The sequence below is a fragment of the Choloepus didactylus genome, chromosome 3 (genome assembly GCF_015220235.1).
Source record: "Choloepus didactylus isolate mChoDid1 chromosome 3, mChoDid1.pri, whole genome shotgun sequence".
Taxonomy (NCBI): Eukaryota; Metazoa; Chordata; class Mammalia; order Pilosa; family Megalonychidae; genus Choloepus; species Choloepus didactylus.
Window position 1 is genome coordinate 130510661 of NC_051309.1, and position 24063 is coordinate 130534723.

The following is a 24063-nucleotide window of genomic DNA, read 5'->3' on the forward strand; positions in this document are numbered from 1 at the left end:
TCTCTACTTAACATGTTCAGTCTTTCCTCCAGCTTCTTGACCATATGAAATACAGGTATAGTGATTGTTTCAGTGTGGTTGTCTACTATTTCTATCATTTATGCAAATCCTGGTGAATTTCAGTTGATTTTTTTTCCCTCTTCATTTGGGTTATATTTTCTTGCTTCTTTACATGCCTGGTAATTTTTTATTAAATGTTAGACATTGTAAGTTTTACCTTGTTGGGCAATGACTATTTTTATATTCCTAAAATTTTTATTGAGCTTTATTCTGGGACAGGGTTAATGTACTTGGAAATAACTTGATTATTTTGCATTTAAGCTTCATTAGGCAAGACAGACCTGAGTTTATTCTAGGATTAATTTATCTATTACTAAGGCAAGACACTTCTTTCTTCTCTAAGCAAATACCCTGTGAGTTACGAAATTTTCCACTGAGGCTGTTGGGAACAGGCACTATGTTGGGCCTGTGAGATCTCTGGGTATTGTTCCCTCTAATCCTTTTGGGTACTTCTTTTCTGGCCTTATGTAGTTATCTCACAGAAATATGCTCATCAGTATTCACCTGAATATTGGAAGGGGAACCTCTGCAGTTCTTTGTGCAACTCCCTCCCTTTCATTACTCCAGCCTGTGAACTCTAGCTTCTTTGGCTTCCTTGAATTCCCTGAATTCTGTGGCCTGGAAACTTTCTCCAGGCAGTAAGCTGGGGCATTCTAGTGCTCATTTCATCTGTTTCCCATATGTCGGGGATCACTATCCTTCATTGCCCAACATGCAATTTCTTCAGAGCTGTTATTTTCATATCTTTTGACTGATTTTTTTAGTTGTTTCAGGCAGGAGGGTGAATCTGATCTCCATTACCATTATTCCATTTTGGTTGGGAAATTGAAGTCACTGTAGATTATCTATAAAAATAGAAAATATAAACTGGATCAAAAGGTTATTTAGATGGAAAAGGGAAGTATTAGAGTTTATTTGTCATAGAAATTGAAGTCAAGGAAGGAAATTGTTGCCTTCAAAAGTGATCTCTGATAAACTAGCCAGAAGCAAAATAGCAAAATATTAGATCATTGTCCTGAACATCATAATATTACCTTTATGTGCTTATTCTCTTATTCTTTTAGTCATTTTCTCATTCTACTCATCTCTCTTCTCTTTTTCTTTTTTTCTTAACTCTTGCATTCTGACTTTCTTAATAGGCTGCTTTGGTAGTAATATTCAAATTTCTTTGCTCACCTAGTCCTTAAAAGAATTTTTGAAAACTTTACAGACCCATATATGGTTTGGATTCTCCATCATACATTTTTAAATTTACGTTTAAAATATTTTATCGTACATTTAAATAATTGCTGAGGCTTTTTTTCAGTGCATTGTAAATATTGACATAAAAAAAAAACCTATTGTGTAATCTAAATACCATAGTGATTTCATACACACTATCATCGATTTAAGAATGAATACATGAAAAAACATTTAATCGGATACTTTAGTCCTTAAATTCATGTTTCCGTTCATTCCATTTTCTCCACAGAATTCTAGTCTAGCCTTTTTATAGTTTGTGTGTCCATTATATTTTTATGCTTGTCACTTTTCATACTTATCTGCAAAAATCTATGTAAATTGAAAGCTTAATTTTGTAAAATTGCCTTTGATCATAGGGATCGAAGTCTTAAAATTCTTTTCTTCTAGGTTTCATTATCATTATTTATTAGTTCAATTGATAAACGAACATGTAACAAATTTTGCTAAATAATTACAATAAAATTTATTGGAAATAGATTCCTTAGTGGAATGAATGAGGCTTTTAAAAAAAAATTAGCCCAAATATTTGTGAATAAATATTACTTATTACTAGGGTAAGCACAGTTCGGTATCAATTATGTTCTAGTTTCTCATTTTTATACATATAAATGCTGAAAAACTTGTTCACATAAATAGGTAACATGAGAAGGGAATGAGTTTTGTCATTACCATGTCACTCAATTCTTAGAGTTAATTTTATGTTAAATGCAAAAAGCCACATGATAAAAAATTATTTTTAATGATCTATCAGCCAACAATTTAGTGACATTCTTCTTTAGTTGAACAATGAATTAGGAACCACTTGATGTGAAAAAAAGATTTAGAGTCATTAGCTTTCTCTATTTGGGGGAAGTTTATCAAAAAGACTTATTAAATGCCGACTATATGTTATTTTGTTACCCAAAGGCACTTATATGCTCAAAAATCTAAATCTTATTTACTTGGATGCATCTTTATCAATAGTTTGTTTTATTTTTGAATAATGCTTATATTCTATTGCGTGCTTTAAAATATTTTTTGTAAAACTCTTGGAGCAGCCAGTGTAGCCCATATAATATATGAAAGATGTCTGCCATGAAAACTAATTTGCAAAGCCAGTCCTCATTGACAAAACACCTATTCAAATAGATTTTTTGTTAGAAAAAGCCTGATTTCATTTTTAAAAATTCAAGATATGATGCTAATATGCAAGTTGAGGAATAATTTGAAAAACTGAAAAATAAATTATGGAACATAAAGTTTTATCTTCTAAAAAATTACTAAAAGCAAATATTATTAAAATCATATGGGTCTAATGTAAGTCAGAAAAATGAATCTATGCCATTTCTCATTATTTAATTCTAAGTTATTTTCATATTATTTTGAAGCGAGGAGGATGATAAAAGGTATATATTCCTATATTAGATGCAAGTACATATAAATCTGTGTGGGTGTGTGGGGAATAAGGAAATAAGAAATGCATATAAATAAAAAATTCAAAAATAACTTCATTAATTTTGTTAGATAATATGTTAAAATGCTACATGCAAATAATGCAAAAGAAAAGTACAAAAATTATTGCTAAAAACTTAGGCCAACAATGAGCTTAGGCTTTAAATATTTTAAACATGGTAGAATATAGTCAACATTTTTAAATGATATAGGATAAGGATTAATTTTATTTCAAATATTTTATGATATGGATTTCCTGAAGTATGTTTTTAACTATTATATTAAATAATGTACAAAGAATTTAAAAGAAATCACATAAAATATTTTTTCTGTGAGTTTGATCCAGTGTAACTTAAAATTTTTGCTAGTCCTGGAAAACATTCCAGTTATATTTGAAAGACTCACTTCACTAACATTAGAAATAGATTCAAGAGAGTTTTCTATTTCAGGTGAATATTTTAAACTTTTATCTGATGAGAAAATGGCACAATTAAGTAGATATGACATTTTGATATGGTCTTAAATTAAAAGTAAAGTTACAGTATTTAATAGCTAACATTTATTGTGTTCTTACTGTGTGCTTCTCTGATGACTACATGTTTTATCTAAATTAATCCTTAAAACAACCCCAAGAGGTAGGTACTATTAGTATCCCCATTTTACTGATGAGAAAACCAAGTCACAGAGTATTTTGCACAAGGCAGCCCAAGACCTGATACCAGTAGAGCCAGAGTAAGAACCCAGGCAGCCTGCCTTCTCAGATTGTATTATTAATCACAGTGATGTGCTACTTCCCAAAGTTGTGCTGTCATTGATCTTCATCCTATTTTTTGGTAAAATAGGTTTCAAAATAGTATTTATTATGATATGATTTGATATGATATGAATGGAAATGGTATGATATGCAAAAAAGTTATTAAACATCTTCAAGTGCTTTGCAAAACACTGTGTTATTTATGATAGGTAAGTGGATCCTATTAGTTATGCTTTAAGAAAAAGTAACTTTCAAAGGGAAATTCTGAAGTAGCCTTTAGTTATTGACAAGTTGAAAGTATAGGAAACTAATTAAAATCAATTTATCTTTATTAATCTTTGTATTTAGTTGGGAAAATTGAGCGATTGTGAATGGATTTTTTTTAGATATGTTTGAGGAAATGACTAAAAGATACAGGGAAATCTGAAGATCTTAATTGTTGAATGGTAATAATTGGCAACAAAAAGTAGTTGGCATTCATTGCATGCCTACTATATACCAGGCACAACTGTAAACAATTAAAAATATTTAGTCCCTCTAAGACCCTTATAAGGCAGGAACTATTACTTTCTCCATTGAACAAATTTTAAGTTTTTCAGAATGGAAAAATTTCAGTACCGGTCTGATTTATTTCCCCAGTCTTTATCATTTATTTTGTTTTTGTCTGTTATTAGCAGATGATAAGTGGATAATTGCAGCAAATACATTCTGGTTATTTGTTAACCACTGCTTTTTACCTTGCTGTATCCTCATGACCATACAGATGCCCTTTCTTTATTCTGTGTACCGTGACCACACAGGCCTTTTTTCTTGCCACAACATGCTGACCCCTATTTACTATACCCTGGTTTTAAACTCCAATTGTATTTCTTTACTAAATTTCAGTTTATTCCAAGTATTTATAATCATTTCCTCTTTCATGTCTCTGTGAAATCCTCCATTTAGTAGTATCCCATGTTTCCTTTTCATATCAAATCCTGAACTGAGTAGTTAGCTTTTTCTTGCTCTATCCCTGCCATAGTTTTTAGATGTAGATCAATTAAAATATCTTCTAAATTTATGTTTTATATATGCACTACATTTAAGTAGCAGTTTTATACTTGCTATTATGTTTAGTGGTTGTATATGTCTGATTATATACAAGTGATTAAAAGGCATTAGTTGTTAACCTTCTGACATTTTAAAAATATCTAAATCTAAATCTCCTCACAGTAAGAAAAATCTTGCTCTTTCTTTTTCCTTCACATCTCACTGTTTCTTAGGTTTTATGGCAGTTGGACATATTCCGACGAAGCTTGCGGGTTCTGACTGGACATGTTTGTCAGGGAGATGCCTGCATATTTTGTGCATTGAAGGTAACTTTTTGATAGTCCTGAAAAAGTACTATCAAGTGTTTCTCCAAAATTTAACTTATTTGATAGTTGGCATATTTGGTCAGTTTATTTTTAATTAAATTCATTGCCCAGTGGTTTATAGTTTTGAAGACTAATTCTTAATATGTATGACTATTTGGGGGGTTAATATTCTAAATAGCATAAAATTGTAATGAAAATTATTTTCATTAATTTTAAAGAATTCTTTATTCCTTCAATAAATGTTTATTGACCTCTCATAAAAATTCCTGCTCTCTTGGAGTTTACATTCTTGTGGTGGAGAAGATAATAATTAAGCAAAATACATAGTATGTTAGGTGGTAGTAAGTGACAAAGAGGGAAAATATATCAGGGAATGAGGTAGAGAATGCTGAGTGGCTGGGAAAGCCTCATTGAGAAAGTGGCATTTTAAATCAAAACCTTAAAAGGGGACTGAGTGAAGTAAAAGGCTACACATCTGAAGAGCATCCTGGGCAACAGCGGAACAGCAGCTGCAGTGGCCCTGACGTGGGATTGTATGTGACATTCAAGGAACACCAAGGAAGCCTTTAAAACATACCTGCAAATTATTTTGTACTCTTTCTTTAAAGGTGGTGTCATAATTCTCCCCTTGGATGTGGGCCAGTCTTAATGACTCACTTCTAACAAATAAAATGTGGCAGAAATGATGCTGTGAGACATCTGAGGTTAGGTTGGGTTAGTATAGTTGATTCAGCTTCCACCTGCCTTTGTCTTTTGGAGTGCTCACTCGTGGAAGTGAGCCACGATGCTGAGAGAGGCCAAGCAGCCATGTGGAAAGGCCACTGTAATGTCCTGGCCGCAGCTACAGCGGAGCCAACAGCCAGAATCAACCACCAGAAGAGAGTGAGCAGCCTTCAGACTGCCCCAAACCATGTCAAGTAAAAGCAGAACCCTGCCCAAATTGTAGATTTTGATAAAAATGTCATTTTTGGTGACCAAGTTTTGAATTGATTTGTTGCGAAGAAGTAAATAACTGGAACAGGGATCCAAATTGTTTAGGGCCTTCTAGAGCAGTATGAGGACCTTGGTCTCTTCTTTTTCTCTGAGTGATCTAGGAAGTCATGGGATTGTTCTGATTGGAAGAGTGACATAATCCGTCGTATGTTTTAAGTATAGCCGTGTGCCTGCTCTGTGGAGTACAGGTGGAAGGGACAGAAAGGCAGAAACAGTCCAGTACATATTAGCATTTCGTGTCATGGGAACCTGCCCACGAATTTGTTGTAAATTAAACTTTTATGAGTCACATAGGATTAAGAATTTAAGATTTTATTAATGCATTTAGATTTACCTTCTGGAATATTCTTAGACATGCAAAAAAGGGTGGGAGGGAAGCTATTTGCATGTCTTAATTTCTTTGTTTCTGAAAAGGTTGTTTGAATAAATCACCAAAGGAGGCAGTTTTATATTCTCTTTTTAGAACATGGCAAAATAGGGTTATTGTTAGGGGATGAAGAATGAACTTAGATCAAATCACAGTATCATGTTTTATTTACTCCACACTAAATCCTGAATGTTTTAGCAATTAAAAACTAATATAGTTCAGTTGCCTAGCCTAAATCTTTTACACGCCTACATAATCTACCTCTGTCTCCTACTTGTCATAGCCCCAGTCCCCTGCCACACACACACACACACACACAGTGAGTTGTTCTTTAGCTAGACTGACTTCCTTGTTTCAGCAGTTTCTCAGAGCTGACTCCCATCTCTGGGACTTGTCATTATTATTATTTCTGTCTGGAATGCTTTTCCTCCTGATGTGCTCCTGGCTAACACCCTTATTTCCTTTATGCCTTTCCTCATTTTTTTCCCATCACTGAGGAAATCCTAACCACCCTAGGTAAAAGGCTGCCTTCCTCTGTTCTACCCCAGCATCCCTGTCCCTATTACACAGCTTTATTTTTCACTATTGCATTAATCACATTCTGTACTTACCATGTACTTACTTACGTGTCCCCTCCTCATCACTACAACTAGAATGTAAGCTCCATGAGGACAGGGTTTGTCTGTTTTATTTTCTATTTATAACAATGCCTGGCACATACTAGGCAATTAAAAAGTATTTGTCAAAAGAATGAATATCTTGTGTACAATTAATATCTTAAACATTACCTGGAAAAGTTAATTACCTAAATAAAAAATGAAATCTGAAAATTATTTTTCCTTTTTTAGTTTTTGTAATTAAAATAATTATGGTTCTGGATATCTAATCTCATTTGGCATCTTTATTTTTTAATCTTTTGTAATTTTTTTTTTTTTTTTTTTTGCAGTAGTGGAACAGATTCTTTATTTTCCTATCCTGACATAGGTTGATCTTAAAATTTTTTTTTCTTTTGAGGTATATCTCTTTGAGCTAATTAATGTAGAACTTAATATGACTAATCCTTATTTGATGGATTGTCACTGAAAAGCTTTCTTTTATCCCTACTGCCCTCTCCATGATGATCTTCATAAAACTGGGACTTATTAAAAAGTTTTTTTCTTGCTTAAATTCAGTAAAGAAAATGGAAAACTAGATTAACACCTACACTGTCATGTTTTTGCAAGATGTTTCCAGAATTTCTTGGACTTAGTTTAGAAATAATTCTCCAAGGAAAGCAGATAACTTGTTTGAAAATAAAAGAACCCCCTTTTAAAAAATTAAAAGTAATATTTATCTCTTTGACTCTTCTTGTAAAATATACGTTTTCCTTTGTTTTAAAAAAAGGAAGTATAGTATAACAGTATTTTGTCAGTATATAATTATCATGTTTTGAAGTTTACTTAAAACTGTAGAAGAGAAAAAAACAAAAAATTTAAAATTCATTTAGGGCACCTGTGTGTGTGGTGTGTGTGTGTGTGTGTGTGTGTGTGTGTGTGTATGTTTAAGACTAGTAAGTGAATTCATTCTAATTTTTGTTAGGTGATTATGTGTATGTTTTTGTTTAATATAACATTAATTCCCATAGTATATTTTTAGATTTAAAGCAGCTTTTCTCAAAACTCTGTTCCTTAAGCTACCTGCATCAGAATTATCTGGGGAAAGGCTTAAAAATGGGCTTTATTCCATCCAGGCTTAATGAATCAGAATATCTGAGGATGGGACTTGGAAACTCTACATGGTTAATTCTTATGCAAACTAACATTTGATTTCCACTACTTTAGAGGCTGTTCTAACTATTTCTACATGTTACTGATATAAAAAAATTACTTTCTGAGTAGAATTTTAGAGCAAAAGACTCTTTTGTATTAGTTTCTGAGTATAGTGTTTTGAGGGTCACTATGTTATAATGAAAATATTGGAGTGTTTTTAAAGTTGTTGGCATTAAACTTACTGATGTACTTGTTGATTTCCAGGCAATATTTGCACAGTTTCAACACAGTCGAGAAAAAGCGCTTCCTTCGGATAACATAAGGCATGCTCTTGCAGAAAGCTTCAAAGATGAGCAGCGATTTCAGCTTGGCCTTATGGATGATGCTGCAGAGTGCTTTGTAAGTATTTCTGATAAGCCTTAAGAAGTTAGAATAGTAGTGTGCATTCCTTAAATGATGCACATTTTAAGAGAGATGAAACATAAGGTCTGTAATAATGGAAAAGCTTCAGAACTGGTCAGTGGATCCATCCTTCAAGGCTCAATTTAAGTCTATATGTTTTGTGTTGTACTTTTGAATTTGATCATTTGTGCTGCCCAAGTTTTACTGAGTTACAAGTTAATAAAATATTTTAAAATTTATTAGAGCAAAAAGCTTGCTAAACATATATAGCTTAAATCAGTGTTCTACCTTCACAGGGTTTACATGTGCAACACAGAGCCAGCAATAACATTTCTCAAAACATGCAGTGATTCTCATTGGGAGGGAGGAGGATCTTTGTGGGCAGCTATCAGGAGCAGAAGTTCTAATATATCCCACTCCCGGTTTAGAATCACTCACTAAAGTTGATGTTCTGAAGCTCTGTGTTACCACTGTATTAATAGGTACAGAATTCTCTTGATCAGGAACATACTTTATATACCTTCTAAAATATGTATGTTGATAATTAAATGTTTCAGTAACATAGATGTCACTTGTGTTTAAAATATAACCACTTCTCTCTTATCAGCAAGTTCTACAGATTCTTCCATCACAAACCCTTTTAAGGTTTTCTTTTCACATTATTTCCCTGAAACTACTTCTTCCCAGTTCAGGCCTCCAACTGGAGCATCATTTAAGTCTCCATACTAATGTCCTTTCTGTCTATCTCTTTACGGTTGATTTTTTAACAGTCACCAAATTAATATAATTTTCTTCAGGTTAATGCCTGCTGCTCACATAGTTCTGTGATTCAAATCTGAACTCTTTCCTCTGACATTTAAAGCCCTTTGTAATTAATCTCCAACTTACCTCTCTGCTTCCTCCATGAATTTTCCCTCCTAGTGAAATGGTTCCACTCTGTTCCTCAAACTTGTCTTCTGAAGTCCTGTTTTACCACCTTTGCTTAAGCTCCTGAAATACTCAGAACGTTCTTTCTCAGTCTATCCTTTTTTCAAGGCTCAACCTAAGTCACTCCTACTAGATAATGCATAACCAAACCTCACCAATTCATTCTCTGAATTTCTGTAGAATTCATTTGTCATTTATATATTATTAGTTATCTTTTCTTAATGAACATCTTTACTGTTTTCTTAGACAAATGGAAAGCTCTTTAACTAGTGTACCATGTTGCACACTTGCCTTATTGATTAAAATGTGTCAATAATAGCGTTCACAGTAATGACATATGCTTTTCATATTTCTCTTATTTATAGTTGATCCATTGCTTGAAATCTAAAATAAATACATTTTTCATAATACTGAACTCTGTAGTTTTGTTTTATTTCACTTAAATGCAATGTACTAGTGCATGATATGGTTATTCATGAAATGTCAGAAATCCAGGCTTAAATAATTGAATAGTTTTAAATGTCCTGGGGAGAAGTTAGCTGATTAAGGGAATCCTTTAGTTAAGCTTTAGTAAAACAGGGAGGATTATTTCATTAAAGGCAAAAATACCCCTTATTGACCTGTATTATAAATCTGAACTTTAATATGAATTTTATTACATAGCAGAGTCTCTGCATTATGGTGTAAGTATAGAAATTATATTAAGTCTTTATCATCAATATTTTGATCTAAGTTATACAGACTTTATTCCTTTGCTCCAAGTAGCATTTTTTTGTCTAATTTTTCTTACTATGAGAATGCTGTGAAAATAGGAAATTTTCTAATACTAATTTTCTAATATTAAATTCTAGATGCCAGCCACCAGGGGTTGATTTTTAAAAGAATTTTAAAACTGTTTATTAGAAATCATGTGTTACATTATAATGTAACGTTCTTTAGTTAAATAAAATTTTTAAGCTAATGTTACAAAAGATGAATATTTGAACAAAATTTGAAATGTAGATTAAAGAGGAATCTAGTTTTTTCAGGTGGTATATATAGCACTACTAAATGTAACAGTCTGGAAAATCTTCACTTAAAAAGAGTTGTATTTTGCTTGAAGACGTCATGTTGAATGAAGTAAGCCAGACACAAAAGGACAAATATTGTGTGATCTCACTTATATGAAATAACTAGAATAAGCAAACTCATAGAGTTAGAATCTGGGGTATAGGTTACCAGGGGTTGGGGTGGGAATAAGGAATAAGGAGTTAAGGCTTAAAATGCAGAGTTCCTATTTGGAACAGTGGAAGTGTTTTGGTAATAGATGGTGGTGGTGGTAGCACAGTGTTGTGAGTGTAGTTAACAGCACTGAATTGTGTATCTGAATGTAGTTAGAAGGGGACGTGTTCAATTGTGTATATGGTAATAGAATAGCATTGTTTAAAAAAGCCATGGAACTGCACAACAGAAACAGTGAACCCTATTGTAAACCAGGAGCTATCATTAATAATAAAATTATAAAAATGTGCTAGCATCAATTGTAAAAAATGTTCCATACCATTGCAAGGTGTTAGTAATAGGGCAGTATGTGGGAATCCTGTATTTTATGCATGATTGTTCTGTAAACCCACAACTTCTTCACTAAGATAGATAAATAGATAGATGATAGATAGATAGATGATTGATTGTTGAACTTTGAAATGGCCCCTGCAAGATCAGCAACTCTTTACATTTTTTTTTTTTTTAATTAGGAAACTATATTGGAGAGGATTCATTTTCACATAGTGCCAAGCAAAGATGCGGACATGTGTACCTCTAAGTCGTGTATCACTCACCAGAAGTTTGCTATGACTCTGTATGAACAGGTGAGACAGCTTAACTATTTTATTCTATTATATTTATGTTTTATGATCAATAAATTAAGTAATTAAATATGTTTTTACCTATAGTGTGTGTGTCGTAGCTGTGGAGCATCATCAGATCCTTTACCTTTTACAGAATTTGTACGGTACATTTCTACAACAGCCCTATGGTAAGAACCTATTAAGGGATATTTACAAGATGTTAACACATTTAAGCACATTGAGCATTTATCCTATAAAGTCATAATATATGTGAATTTCCACTCTGTCTCAGGCTATCAAATATGATACTATTAGAAGTGCTACATGATGTCTCTCTCAGTTGGATGGCTCTAATTTAGTCTAATATATATACCACTTGTATGAAATGTACAAAAAATTAGTCAAAATGTTGCTCTTATTTATAAGAAATATTTATAACAAGTGTTTGGAACTATGAAGGGGAGCTTAAAATAAGAAACTCAATGGTAAACGAACTGCAGATGGTTTCATTTTTGCTAAGATGTTCCCTTTGTAGTGGGTGTGTTCCCTGTTTGTCCCCTCACAGTGTTGGAACCTGGGGTAAGCAGAAAAGGACGAAAGAAAAAGTGAAAATAATCCTCAGTTAGATTGTTGCATTTGAAGCCTTAAAATTCACCTTAGATAAAAATTGGCTATGCCTGTCTGCCTGCCCGCTTCTTTTTCTTCCCCTTCCTTTCTCCCTTCCCTCCCTCTTTCCCTTCCTTTCTTCCTTCCCTGTTCATGAAGGATTAGCTAGCTAGACCTTGTATTATAATGACTGTTTGAACACTTTTAAAATTATACTCTGCCAGAACACCAACAGGTATTTGAGAGTCTAAATATTTGATATATGATAAAGTTCAAATAAGATCATAAATGTTTGCAGAAATCTTAATACAAAAAACACAATAATCAGAATACATTAGTGCAGCAGTTAACTGATAAATGCTACCAATAGTTTATCAGTGTGCAGAGTGAACAGAATATCATATGTTTGTCCTTTCATTATATTATTAAACTTTCTGGCTTTCTTGAATATAACACATCATTTCTTAAAGATTATTGAATAACAACTATTTGGATATTTTAGTACCTTTCTTACACATACAAAACAGAGTTTGGGAAATACTGGTTTAGAGAAACATTCTCTAAATGTCAGTCATTTGTAGGCTCGATTTTTTTCAAGTGCGAACGACTCTGAACAAGAGAGACCACGAATTAAAAATTGTAAAATTTCAGTTCTACTTTGAAACTCTTGTCTAAAATCACACTGATCTGAGGCAGTATCATAGACAATAATAATTAGATCCCCATCGATCTCTACCTGGTGCACACTGCAAATTACAGAATCCCAGACTTGGAATTGTAATTAACTGTCTCTTTTTATTGATCATATGTGTTGAATACCAGTAAGGGAATGTTTACTATGTTCCAGGCTTTACATAAATTGCTCCTTTGAATCTTAAAAACATTATTTTGTTGATGAAGAAAAAGGTTTCATGAGGTTAAACTGGCAAATGAATGAATTAGATTGAATTCCAGGTCTGTCTGACTTAATCACTACTCTGATGACGCCAGTGTTGCAAAACCGTTATGTGCAAATTGAATGAGCTTATTAAATTTAGTGCTTTCTGGTATACTCATGAAGTGCTTTGGAAGAATGGGTGGGTACCTTTAGTTATGATTGAATACTTGAGAATATTTAAGATGTTGAATGTAAAATACAGGCCTAGCCAAAGGGTAAAGGTTGAAACTGATTGTGTTTTAAAACTTCAACTTCCATATGAGACCAAGGGAATAGATATCTATTTGGTACAGGATCTAAATTTTCTAAATGGTACAACTCTACAGTCGATTTGTTCAAACACCACAATTGCATGGAACTTTGAATAGGAAGTGAGATACGGTAGGTTAGTATAGGCTGGAGTGAAATAGTGACACATCCCAGAGTAATTTGGGCAGATAATAAAAAATATATTTACAGCCTCCCCCTCCCCAGCCCCGAGGATCTGGGGAAAGGTGCGGATGTGTTGGACATCCTCACCTGGACTGGTGTGGATGTTGTCACAAACATTGGGACTGGCGGTTTGATGTGCTGAGCCCTCGAGCATGGGACTTGCCCTTATGAAGCTCATTACTACAAAGGAGAGTCTAAACTTGCATGTAATGGTGCCTAAGAGTCTCCCCCTGAGTACCTCGTTGTTGCTCAGATGTGGCCCTCTCTGTCTCTAACTGAGCCATCTCGACAGGTGAACCCGCTGCCCTCCCCCCTACGTGGGACCCGACTCTCAGAGGTGTAAATCTCCCTGGTAATGCAGAATATGATTCCCGGGGATGAATGTGGACCCGGCATCATGGGACTGAGAGTATCTTCTTGACCAAAAGGGGGATGCAAAATGAGACAAAATAGTTTCAGTGGCTGAGAGATTTCAAATGGAGTCGAGAGGTCACTCTGGTGGACATTCTTATGCACTATATAGATAACACCTCTTAGGTTTTAATGTATTGGAATAGCTAGAAGTAAATACCTGAAACTACCAAACTCCAACCCAGCAGTCTGGACTCCTGAAGATTACAAGGGGTGACAGTGTGATTGTGAAGACCTTGTGGATCACACCCCCTTTATCTAGTGTATGGATGAGTAGAAAAATGGGGATGAAAACTAAAGGACAAAGGGAGTGGGATGGGGGGATGATTTGGGTGTTCTTTTTTCACTTTTATTTTTTATTCTTGTTCTGGTTCTTTCTGATGTAAGGAAAATGTTCAGAGATAGATTGTGGTGATGAAAGCATAACTAACTATGTTATCATACTGTGGACAGTGGATTGTATACCATGGATGATTGTATGGTGTGTGAATGTATTTCAATAAAACTGAATTTAATAAAAAAAAAAAATACAGGCCTAGGACAGTTAGATTACAATTAAGTAGAATCAGAGCATTGGGGATAAAAATTAGCTAACATGTTTCAGCTTACATTAAATTTATTTTTGAAGATGTTTAAATGGTTTTTTAAAGGTACATAATACCTTGATATGTAAAAATGTGACTTTAAAGGAGATTGAATAAAAAGTGGCCCAGCGATCCTATAGTTTATTAAAAGCCCTGCCTAGCCATTAAAGAAATGATTACCATTCACAATAGGAAGAAAAGTTACAAGCCTAGGTAGAAGACTTTGGTTGTGCCTTCTGCATTTAATTAGCACAACTTTTTCTGCTTGCTGGTAATGATAATTTTGTTTCTGGGAACTTTAGGTCAGAGAGGGAGCCTTTCCTATAATTTTATTGTTGTTCTTATTAAGCCAGTTTAAACTCAATCCCCTACTTTCTAAGGACTATTTAAAAAGAAACATTTAACTTAGAGAACTATCTTCAGAGCATCTGAGTCTTGACATGATGTCTTAAACAAAAGTATAATTTCTTCTATTTTATTACATTCTCAGTCTACATTTTTTTCAGTATAAATTTGCCAAATTTCATATTTTACTTTATGAAAACTTATTTTATGGCTATTTTTTTCAGACACCATCATGATTTGAGATAGAAAAAGTGATATATACCTGGAATAAGTTAGTAGTTTTCATGTGTAATTTATTAGATCTGAGTTCTTAGGCAAAATTTAGGACTGTTTTCTCTTTCATAGCAATGAAGTTGAAAGACTGATGGAAAGGCATGAACGCTTTAGGCCTGAAATGTTTGCAGAACTACTGCAAACAGCAAATACAACTGATGACTACAGGAAATGCCCTGTGAGTATAAATTATCATGTATAAGTATGTTTGTCAATCCAAAAACAGACATTCAGAAATTGCCGTGTAAATACTAATTCTATATACAGTGTATGGATTTAATTTTAAGATTGTATTTTTTCAATATTATGTTAGATAACTATACCATGTAATCCATTTATCTCAGTACTTTTAATTTTTATCTTTGTGAAGGGTTTGAGATAGCCTATGTTGATTTAATTTTTTATAGTTCTGAAATTTATCATTTGACTAAAGAGAGTTTGTTTCTATTTTTTATTTAGTTAAAAGTTAGCACAAATAGTTTGTTACAAGTCCCTTTCTAGCATACTGAGGGAATAAATTGCAGATGTGTGTTAAGATTTGTAATTGCATAATGTAAACTGTGTAAGTTTTTGCCTGGTATAGTATATCTGTTCTGATCATTTCAAAACTTGCCTTTTGTATTTTTCTTTAGAGTAACTGTGGCCAAAAAATAAAAATTCGCCGTGTTTTAATGAATTGCCCAGAGATTGTCACAATTGGTTTAGTCTGGGATTCTGAACATTCTGACTTGACTGAAGATGTTGTTCGGAATCTAGCAACACATCTTTATCTTCCTGGGGTATCTCAACCGTTTTTATTCTTTCCTCTTTTACTTTTAAATTCCTCTAAAACATTCTCATGTATTATGATACACTTAGTTTTGTTTTTCAAAACTAAATTTTCTTTCTAAACAAAACAATGATAGTCAGGTGTAATTGTGATAAAAGTAAATTTAACCAGAATGACATTCTTGTGTAGAGTAGGAATGGTTTTCAGTTATAAACTATGCTGTGTCATGCTTTTTCCTTCTTTCACCCCAAAATGATGATATATGTACACACACATAGGATCATGATTATAAATATAATAGCATTAATCTGGAAAGATTTTAGATTTAAAAGTCATCTGCAGCACTGATTTCTTGATATGCTTGATTGTTACTCTCAATATATTTTGAATTGAATTATGTTATAATCAAGCTAATTTTATATTTTAGATAATATGATTAATGTATGTTCAGATATATGATTCAGTCAAGAATTTTCAGAAAGTGTGTGATTTATCTCACATTTTGAGTTTGTTTATATAAAGAGTCAATTTTGAGTTACTAGAGACTTGAACTAAATTATGTAGTGAATTCTTTCCATTGGACTTAATGTTTGTTACAGACTGAAGTATTAATACTGTTAGTTGCAATGCCAGTTGTATTTTCAGTACTAATATCAGATTGGGGCAGTAAGCATAAGAAATATTTTCATAATGAGTCAAATACATGATTTTTCAATTTATTGTTATTTTTTAGAAATACAATATTAAATATACATTATTAATTTTCTAAACAGCTTTTTTACAGGGTTACGGATGAAAATGCCAAAAATAGTGAACTTCACCTTGTTGGTATGATCTGCTACACCAGCCGACATTATTGTGCCTTTGCTTTTCATACCAAGAGTTCCAAATGGGTATTTTTTGATGATGCAAATGTGAAAGAAGTAAGTGACATTTTTACTAACTGGAATAATTGTTGAAATATTTACTTTTTAGGAATAAATAATATAATAATATGATTAAGTTATTCTTGAAATTTGGCTTATTTTGAAGTCAACTTTTAAAATAGTCCACCTCCACGATAATAAAAAGGTGGCTAATAACTGTTAATATACAAATACATATGATTGTACATAGCTGCTGTATGCATTTCTTTTTGTATTGTTCACAGTAGCTTTGTATAATTACTGACTAAAACCTGCTTGCTTTTATTTTTATTATGATGGTCATTTTCAGTTTTTTGTGTGACAATTTTGTGTGTGAAGTAGATAAATCTATATCTTTGGGTAAATAGTTGATTTACTCAAACATTATAGTATTACCTCAAAACTAGTGAATAATAATGTGTATCAGAATCAACTATGGAACTTTTTAAAAAGTATGTATTGATTCAGAAAGCATATTCTTGATTCAGTGGAGTAGGGACAGGGTATCTGAATTTTTAAAAAGTTCTGCAGGGGATTCAGACATAACAGACTTGAAAACAATTGATCTTGATTATAGTGTTTTCAAGTTATATTGACTCTGAGTATCCTATTATTAAGCAGTAAACTGATTGAAAAATATAATTTGTTAAGAGCAAATGATGCAGAATTCAATTGATTTTCATTTTAATATATAACAAGGAGTCATTTTTTAGGACTACTATTTACTATGTCAATAAAATTTTAAATATTTGGCATCTAGTGGACTTGTAATTCTGTCCATGAAGGATTAACTGCTGTAGAAATTGCTTTCCCACTGTAAAAAACTAGAAAACCAAACAAAATATATGAAACAACTCTTTTTTAGACATAGGACAACAGGCATTTGAACACAGGGGAAACAAAGGTGATGAACCCTACACTTACCCAAGCCTAGAGGTAGTTTCAAGATTATAATTCAGGGAAGGAGAGCCCAGACAAAGCCCAGTGGTCTTACTGAGTTCTAGGGACAGAAACTAGAGTTCAGCGAGGCCAAGATGGCTGAAATTTGCAAGACAAAATACCAGAAAGGAGACTGCACAGAAGGAGAGTTCTGGAGACTAGCAGAGGGGATCTCTTGGATCTTTGGCTGAATAGTGATCTGCACATATGTGAGGTGAACCTGCACAGGGCAGGGGAAAGAACACTGGAAAACAGAAAGCCACACAGTTTCTGAAGCTCATACAGTGCTAGGAATAGTTTGCATTCCCACCAGCAAGAGTAGAGAGACCTTGTAATGCACAGGGCATCAGGTAAAGTCCCCAGAAAACTACCACCTTAATAATGGGGCTAAATTATTCCTAGACAAGGATTGTTCTGGACCTGCCATAACAAAACTCAAAACCAAGTGCTGTTAGGATCAAACTGACCACACATAACCACATGCCAGAACAAAGTGCAACACTTTTTAAAGGAATACAACGAAATTCAGTGCCCAAAAAAGTAAAATTCAATAAAATTTCAATATGTCATTTCAAAATGTCACTCAATAAAGATTACCAGTTAAGCAAAGAAATAGAAAAATATGACCCATGACAAGGAGAAAAATTCATCAATAAAAATAGACCTGAAATGACCAGAGATAGAAATATTAGTCAAGGATGTCTCCACTGCTAATATAGGTACATACTTCTTATGCTCAAGAATGTAAAGGAAAACATGAACATCATAAGGAGAGAAATAGAAGATGTAAAAAAAGATCTAAATAGAAAATATGAAAATTTTCTAGATATGAAAAATACAATATTAAAAATGAAAAATCTGTATTAACAGCAGATTAGGACTGCAAAAGTAAAAGCCAGTGAAATTGAAGGTATAATAAAAGAAACTATGTAAAATAAAGCACAACTAGGAAAAAGTTCTTTAAAAAGTGAACAGAAGATTAGTGACCTGTAGGATATCAGGCAGTCTGAGACACATGTAACTGGAGTCCTAGAAAATGGGGAGGGGCAAAACAATTGAAGAAATAATGGCCCCAAATTTTTCAAAATTTGATGAAAAATAAAACCACAGATCTCAGAACTTCAATGAATTCCAAGCAGAAGAAACAAAAAGAAAACCACACTAAACATAAAGAAAACCACATTAGGGCTCATCGTCATAAAAATGCTGAAAATCAGTAATAAAAAAATCAAGCAGACATCTCATCAGAAACAATTTAAACCAGAAAACAATAAATAATAGCTTCAAAGTACTGAATAAAAAATGTCAGCGTAGAATTTTATATTCAGCAAAAATATCTTTAAGAAAAAGTACAAAAAAGTTCAGAGAATTCATAGCCAGCAGACTTGCACTGTAAGAAAGGAATTTCTTCAAGGCAGAAGGAAATTACACCAGATGGAAATTGGGTCTCCATTAGGCAAGAACAGTGAAGGAAATGGTAAACATATGGATTAATATAAAATATTTTTTTCACATTTTTAAATCTTTTAAAAATAATTGTTTAATGTAAAAAAAAAATCCTACTGTGGGGTTTTATAACATAAAATCAAAATATATGAAACAGTGGAGGAAAGACTGGAAAGAGTAAATAGAAGTTTACTATTATAAGTTGTTAAGCTATACATGAAGTAGTATGTAAAATGTATATAATACATACTTAACATGTTATTTTGAATATATATTTTATATGCATATAAATATAAATAATATATGTAAAACAGGTGTAGCTAATAAGCCCATAGTGGGAATAAAATAGAATACTAAACAATACATGATTAATCCAAAAGAGGGTAGGACAAAAGAAAAACAGGATAAAATAATAAGGGGGATAAATAGAAAACAAATTAGCAGAATGGTAGGGTTAAATCCATGCTATCAATAATTAAATATAAATATCTAAATTCTCTATTTTAAGGGTAGACAGTGTCTCATTAGGTCAAAAAGCAAAGCCTAACCATGTGCATGTAAGAAACCCATTTTAAATATAAAGGCAAAGATTAAAATAAAAAGGGTGAAAGAAAAGACACCATATCAATGCTAATGAAAATAGAGCTTGAGTGGCTATATTAATAGTAAAGTAGGTTTCAGAACAAGGACTATTACTAGGGGTAAAGAGGGACCTTACATAACGATAAAAGGGTTAGTTCATCAAGAAGATATAACAATCCTAACTCTGTATGTGCCTAATAACAATTTCAAAATACATAAAACAAAATGTGATAAACAAGGGAGAAGTAGGCAAATCCATAATTATAGTGAGATATTTTAATACTCGCCTCTTAGTAAATGACAGAACAAGTAGATATGAAAATCTTGAACAGTATCATCAACCAACTTGATCTAACTAGCAACCACTGAATACTACACATGACATCAGAATACTCAACTTTCTCAAGTTCACTTGGAATGTTCAAGATAGACCATGTTATAAGCCACAGAAGAAGTCTCAAAAAATGTCAAAGGATTCTGATGACACAAAATTAACCTAGAAATTACAGAATGATCTGGAAAATGCCCAAATATTTGGAAATCAAGCAACATACTTTTACATAACCAGTGGCCATATAAGACATAAAATGGCAAATTAAAAATGGTTTGAATATAATGAAAAGGAAAACATTTTCATTTTGTAGGATGAAGCTAAAACAGTACTTAGAAATTTATGGCATCATGATGCTTAAATTAGGAAAGGCAGGAAGATCTAAAATAATTTCAATTAGCTAATTATTGTCTGCCTCAAGACACTAGAAAGTTTTCGTAACTGTTACTGAACTCAGTAGGTAGTGGTGCTAATGAATAGCTCTTTGTAATATATTTAAATGAAAGTTAATGTAATTAGGCATCATTTGCCCAGAATGAGCAGAAATATTTGCATTTTTAAGTCAGAAAAAAAGGAAATAAAAGATAAGTGGAAATCCATTAATTAGGAAACCAACAAACAAGTCAGACAATCAATAAGCGTGTAGAAAATACTAAAAAAATGTGCAAAAAACAAAAAAGCTACTAGAGCTAATAAGTGAGGTTAACAGGATCACAAGAGACAAGGTCAGTATGCAAAAATCAATTTTATTTCTATTTATTAGCCAAGAGCAATTGGAAATTGGAATTTTAAAATACTCTTTATGATATTAAAAACATGAAATATTTAGAAATATATTTAAGTATATTTGTGCATGACCTGTACACAGAAACATACAAAATGGTGTTGAGAGAAATTACAGAAGACAAAAATAAATAGAGGTGTATACCATATCCATAGATTGGAAGACTCAATTTTTTAAGATGGCTTTTCTCTTCGTTTTGACCTATGGATTCAACACAGTTGCAGTGCAAATCTCAGTGGTCCTTTTTATAGAAATTGATGAACTGATTCTAAATTTGATATGGAAATGCAGTGGATCTAAAAATAGGCAAACAATTTTGAAAAGGAAGAATCAAGTTGGAAGATTTCACTATTACTATTAAGCTATAATGATCAAGGCAGTGCAGTATTGACATACTGATACACACACACATAATATAACATCAATGAAACAGTAGAGTCCAGAAATATTTTTGACAAAGGTACCATGGTAATTCAATAAGGAAAGAATAGTCTTTTCAATAAGTGTTGCTGGAAAAATTGGATATTTGAATGTTAAAAAAGTAAATTTTGATCCTTATCTTAATTGTTCACAGAAATTAACTCAAAATGGATTATGGAACTAAATATAAGAACTAATGCTGTAAAACTGCTAGAAGGAAACAGGAGAAAATCTTTATGACCTTAAGTTAGGCAGAGATTTCTTAGAGCCCTCAATAAGCATGAATCATGAATTATAAAACTAATTGATAAATTAGACTTCATCAAAATTTAAAACTTTTCCTCTTCAAAAACATACTGTTAAGAAAATGAAAAGGCAAGTCATAGACTGGGAGATAATCTTGTATCCATTATATAGAAAAGAACTCTTATAATTCAATATTTTTTTAAATTCATTTCTCTTGAAATAAATACACATACGATGCAGTCATACAAAGCAAAGCATACATTCAGTTGTTTACAGTACCATTATATAATTGTGCATTCATCACCAAAATTAATTTTTGACATTTTCATTACCACACACACAAAAATAATAATAAAAATTAAAGTGAAAAAGAACAATTAAAGTAAAAAAGAAAACTGGGTGCTTTCCCCCCACCCCCCATTTTTCTACTCATCCATCCATAAACTGGGCAAAGGGGAGTGTGGTTCATATGACTTTCCCAATCACATTTGTCACCCCTCATAAGCTACATTTTTATACAATCATCTTCAAGATTCATGGGTTCTGGGTTGTAGTTTGATAGTTTCAGGTGTTTACTGCTAGCTATTCCAATTCATTAGAACCTAAAAAGGATTGTCTATATTGTGCATCAGAGTGCCCACCAGAGTGACCTCTTGGCTCCTTTTGGATTCTCTCTGCCACTGAAGCTTATTTCACTTCATTTCACATCCCCCTTTTGGTCAAGAAGATATTCTCCATCCCACGATGCTGGGTCTAGATTCCTCCCCGGGTCATATTTCATGTTGCCAGGGAGATTCACTCCCTTGGGTGTCAGATCCCATGTAGTGGGGAGAGCAGTGATTTCATCTGCCAAGTTGACTTAGCTAGAGAGAGAGGGCCACATCTGAGCAACAAAGAGGCATTCGGGAGGAGGCTCTTAGGCACAATTATAGGGAGGCCTAGCCTCTCCTTTTGCAGCAACAGTCTTCCCAAAGGCAAGTCCTGTGGTAGAGAGCTCAGCCCATCAAACCACCAGTCCCCTATGTCTGTGAGCACATAAGCAACCATTGAGGTGGGGAAGCCCAACACCCCTGCATTCTCCACCAGCTGCTCAAGGGGGCCCTGCATATTTTTTCATTGTTTTTTTTTTTTCAATTAACTCTTTTTTTTTAAATCAACTATATAAAAAAAAATTTTTTTAAAACATACAATAAAAGAAACATTTCAAACAATCCATAACAAGAGAGTTAGAAAAAGACAACTAACCTAAGATAACTACTTTGCTTCCAACATGTTCCTACCCTACCCCAAGAAAATAACCTAACATAGCAACATTTCTGTGAACTTGTTCCTACGATACCCATCAGAAATTAACAGACCATAGTCATTCCTGGGGATTCCCAGAACGTTAAATTTACCCACAGTAGCTATCTGTTCTTATTGGGTTATCATTGCCCCTTCCTTAATTGCTGTCTATCACTAGTTCCCCTACATTCTACATTATAAAACATTTGTTTTACAAACAAATGTTCAGCAGTGTTCACTTTAGTGGTAGCATATAATATTTCTCTTTTTGTGCCTGGCTTATTTCGCTCATCATTATGTCTTCAAGGTTTATCCATGTTGTCACATGTTTCACGACATTGTTCTTCTTACAGCCGCGTAGTATTCCATCGTGTGTATATACCACATTTTATTTATCCACTCACCTGTTGAAGGACATTTGGGTTGTTTCCATCTCTTGGCAATTGTGAATAATGCTGCTATGAACATTGGCGTGCAGATATCTGTTCAGGTCACTGCTTTCAGATCTTCTGGGTATATAATGAGAACTGCAATCACTGGATTGAAGGGTAACTCTATATCTAGTTTTCTAAGGAACCGCCAGACTGACTTCCAGAGTGGCTGAATCATTATACAGTCCCACCAACAATGAATAAAAGTTCCAATTTCTCCACATTCTCTCCAGCATTTGTAATTTTCTGTTTGTTTAATGGCAGCCATTCTAATTGTTGTGAGACGGTATCTCATTGTGGTCTTAATTTGCATCTCTCTAATAGCTAGTGAAGACGAACGTTTTTTCATGTGTTTCTTGGCCATTTGCATTTCCTCTTCAGAGAACTGTCTTTTCATATCTTTTGCCCATTTTATAATTGGGCTGTCTGTACTATTGTCATTGAGTTGTAGGATTTCTTTATATATGCAAGATATCAGTCTTTTGTCAGATACATGGTTTCCAAAAATTTTTTCCCATTGAGTTGGCTGCCTCTTCACCTTTTTGACAGATTCCTTTGAGGTGCAGAAACTTCTAAGCTTGAGGAGTTCCCATTTATCTATTTTTTCTTTTGTTGCTTGTGCTTTGGGTGTAAAGTCTAGGAAGTGGCCACCTAATACAAAGTTTTGAAGATGGTTCCCTACATTATCTTCTAGGAGTTTTATGGTACTGTCTTTTATATTGAGATCTTTGATGCACTTTGAGTAAATTTTTGTGTAGGGTGTGAGGTAGGGGTCCTCTTTCATTCTTTTGGATATGGATATCCAACTCTCCCAGCCCCATTTGTTGAAAAGACTGTTACGTCCCAGTTCAGTGGCTTTGGGGGCCTTATCAAAGATCAGTCGGCTGTAGATCTGGAGATCTATCTCTGAATTCTCAATTTGATTCCATAGATGAATGTGTCTGTCCTTGTGCCAGTACCATGCTGTTTTGACTACTCTGGCTTTATCATAAGCTTCAAAATCAGGGAGTGTAAGTCCTCCCACTTTGTTTTTCTTCTTTAGAGTGTTTTTAGGAATTCAAGGCATCTACCCTTTACAAATAAATTTGATTACTTGCATAAACATTTATGATTGTTATTTCTTCTTGTTGATTTGCCCCTTTTATTAGTATGTAGGAGCCTTCTTTGTCTCTCCCAACATCCTTGTATTTAAAGTCTATTTTATCTGAGATTAATATTGCTACTCCTGCATTC

The 24063-nt window shown here is 33.2% G+C and overlaps 1 protein-coding gene across 3 annotated transcripts in view; it reads left to right on the forward strand.

Annotated features, from left to right (window-relative positions):
* The window catches only part of USP53 (ubiquitin specific peptidase 53), an 80665-nt gene that overhangs the window by 21949 nt on the left and 34653 nt on the right, over positions 1–24063 (forward strand). For all 3 annotated transcript variants that reach the window (XM_037830558.1, XM_037830556.1, XM_037830559.1), the window contains 7 exons: positions 4750–4842; positions 8215–8349; positions 11013–11126; positions 11211–11293; positions 14766–14871; positions 15326–15472; positions 16236–16385. In XM_037830558.1, coding sequence (XP_037686486.1) covers positions 4750–4842; positions 8215–8349; positions 11013–11126; positions 11211–11293; positions 14766–14871; positions 15326–15472; positions 16236–16385 — 828 coding nt within the window. The remainder of the gene's footprint in view (positions 1–4749; positions 4843–8214; positions 8350–11012; positions 11127–11210; positions 11294–14765; positions 14872–15325; positions 15473–16235; positions 16386–24063) is intronic.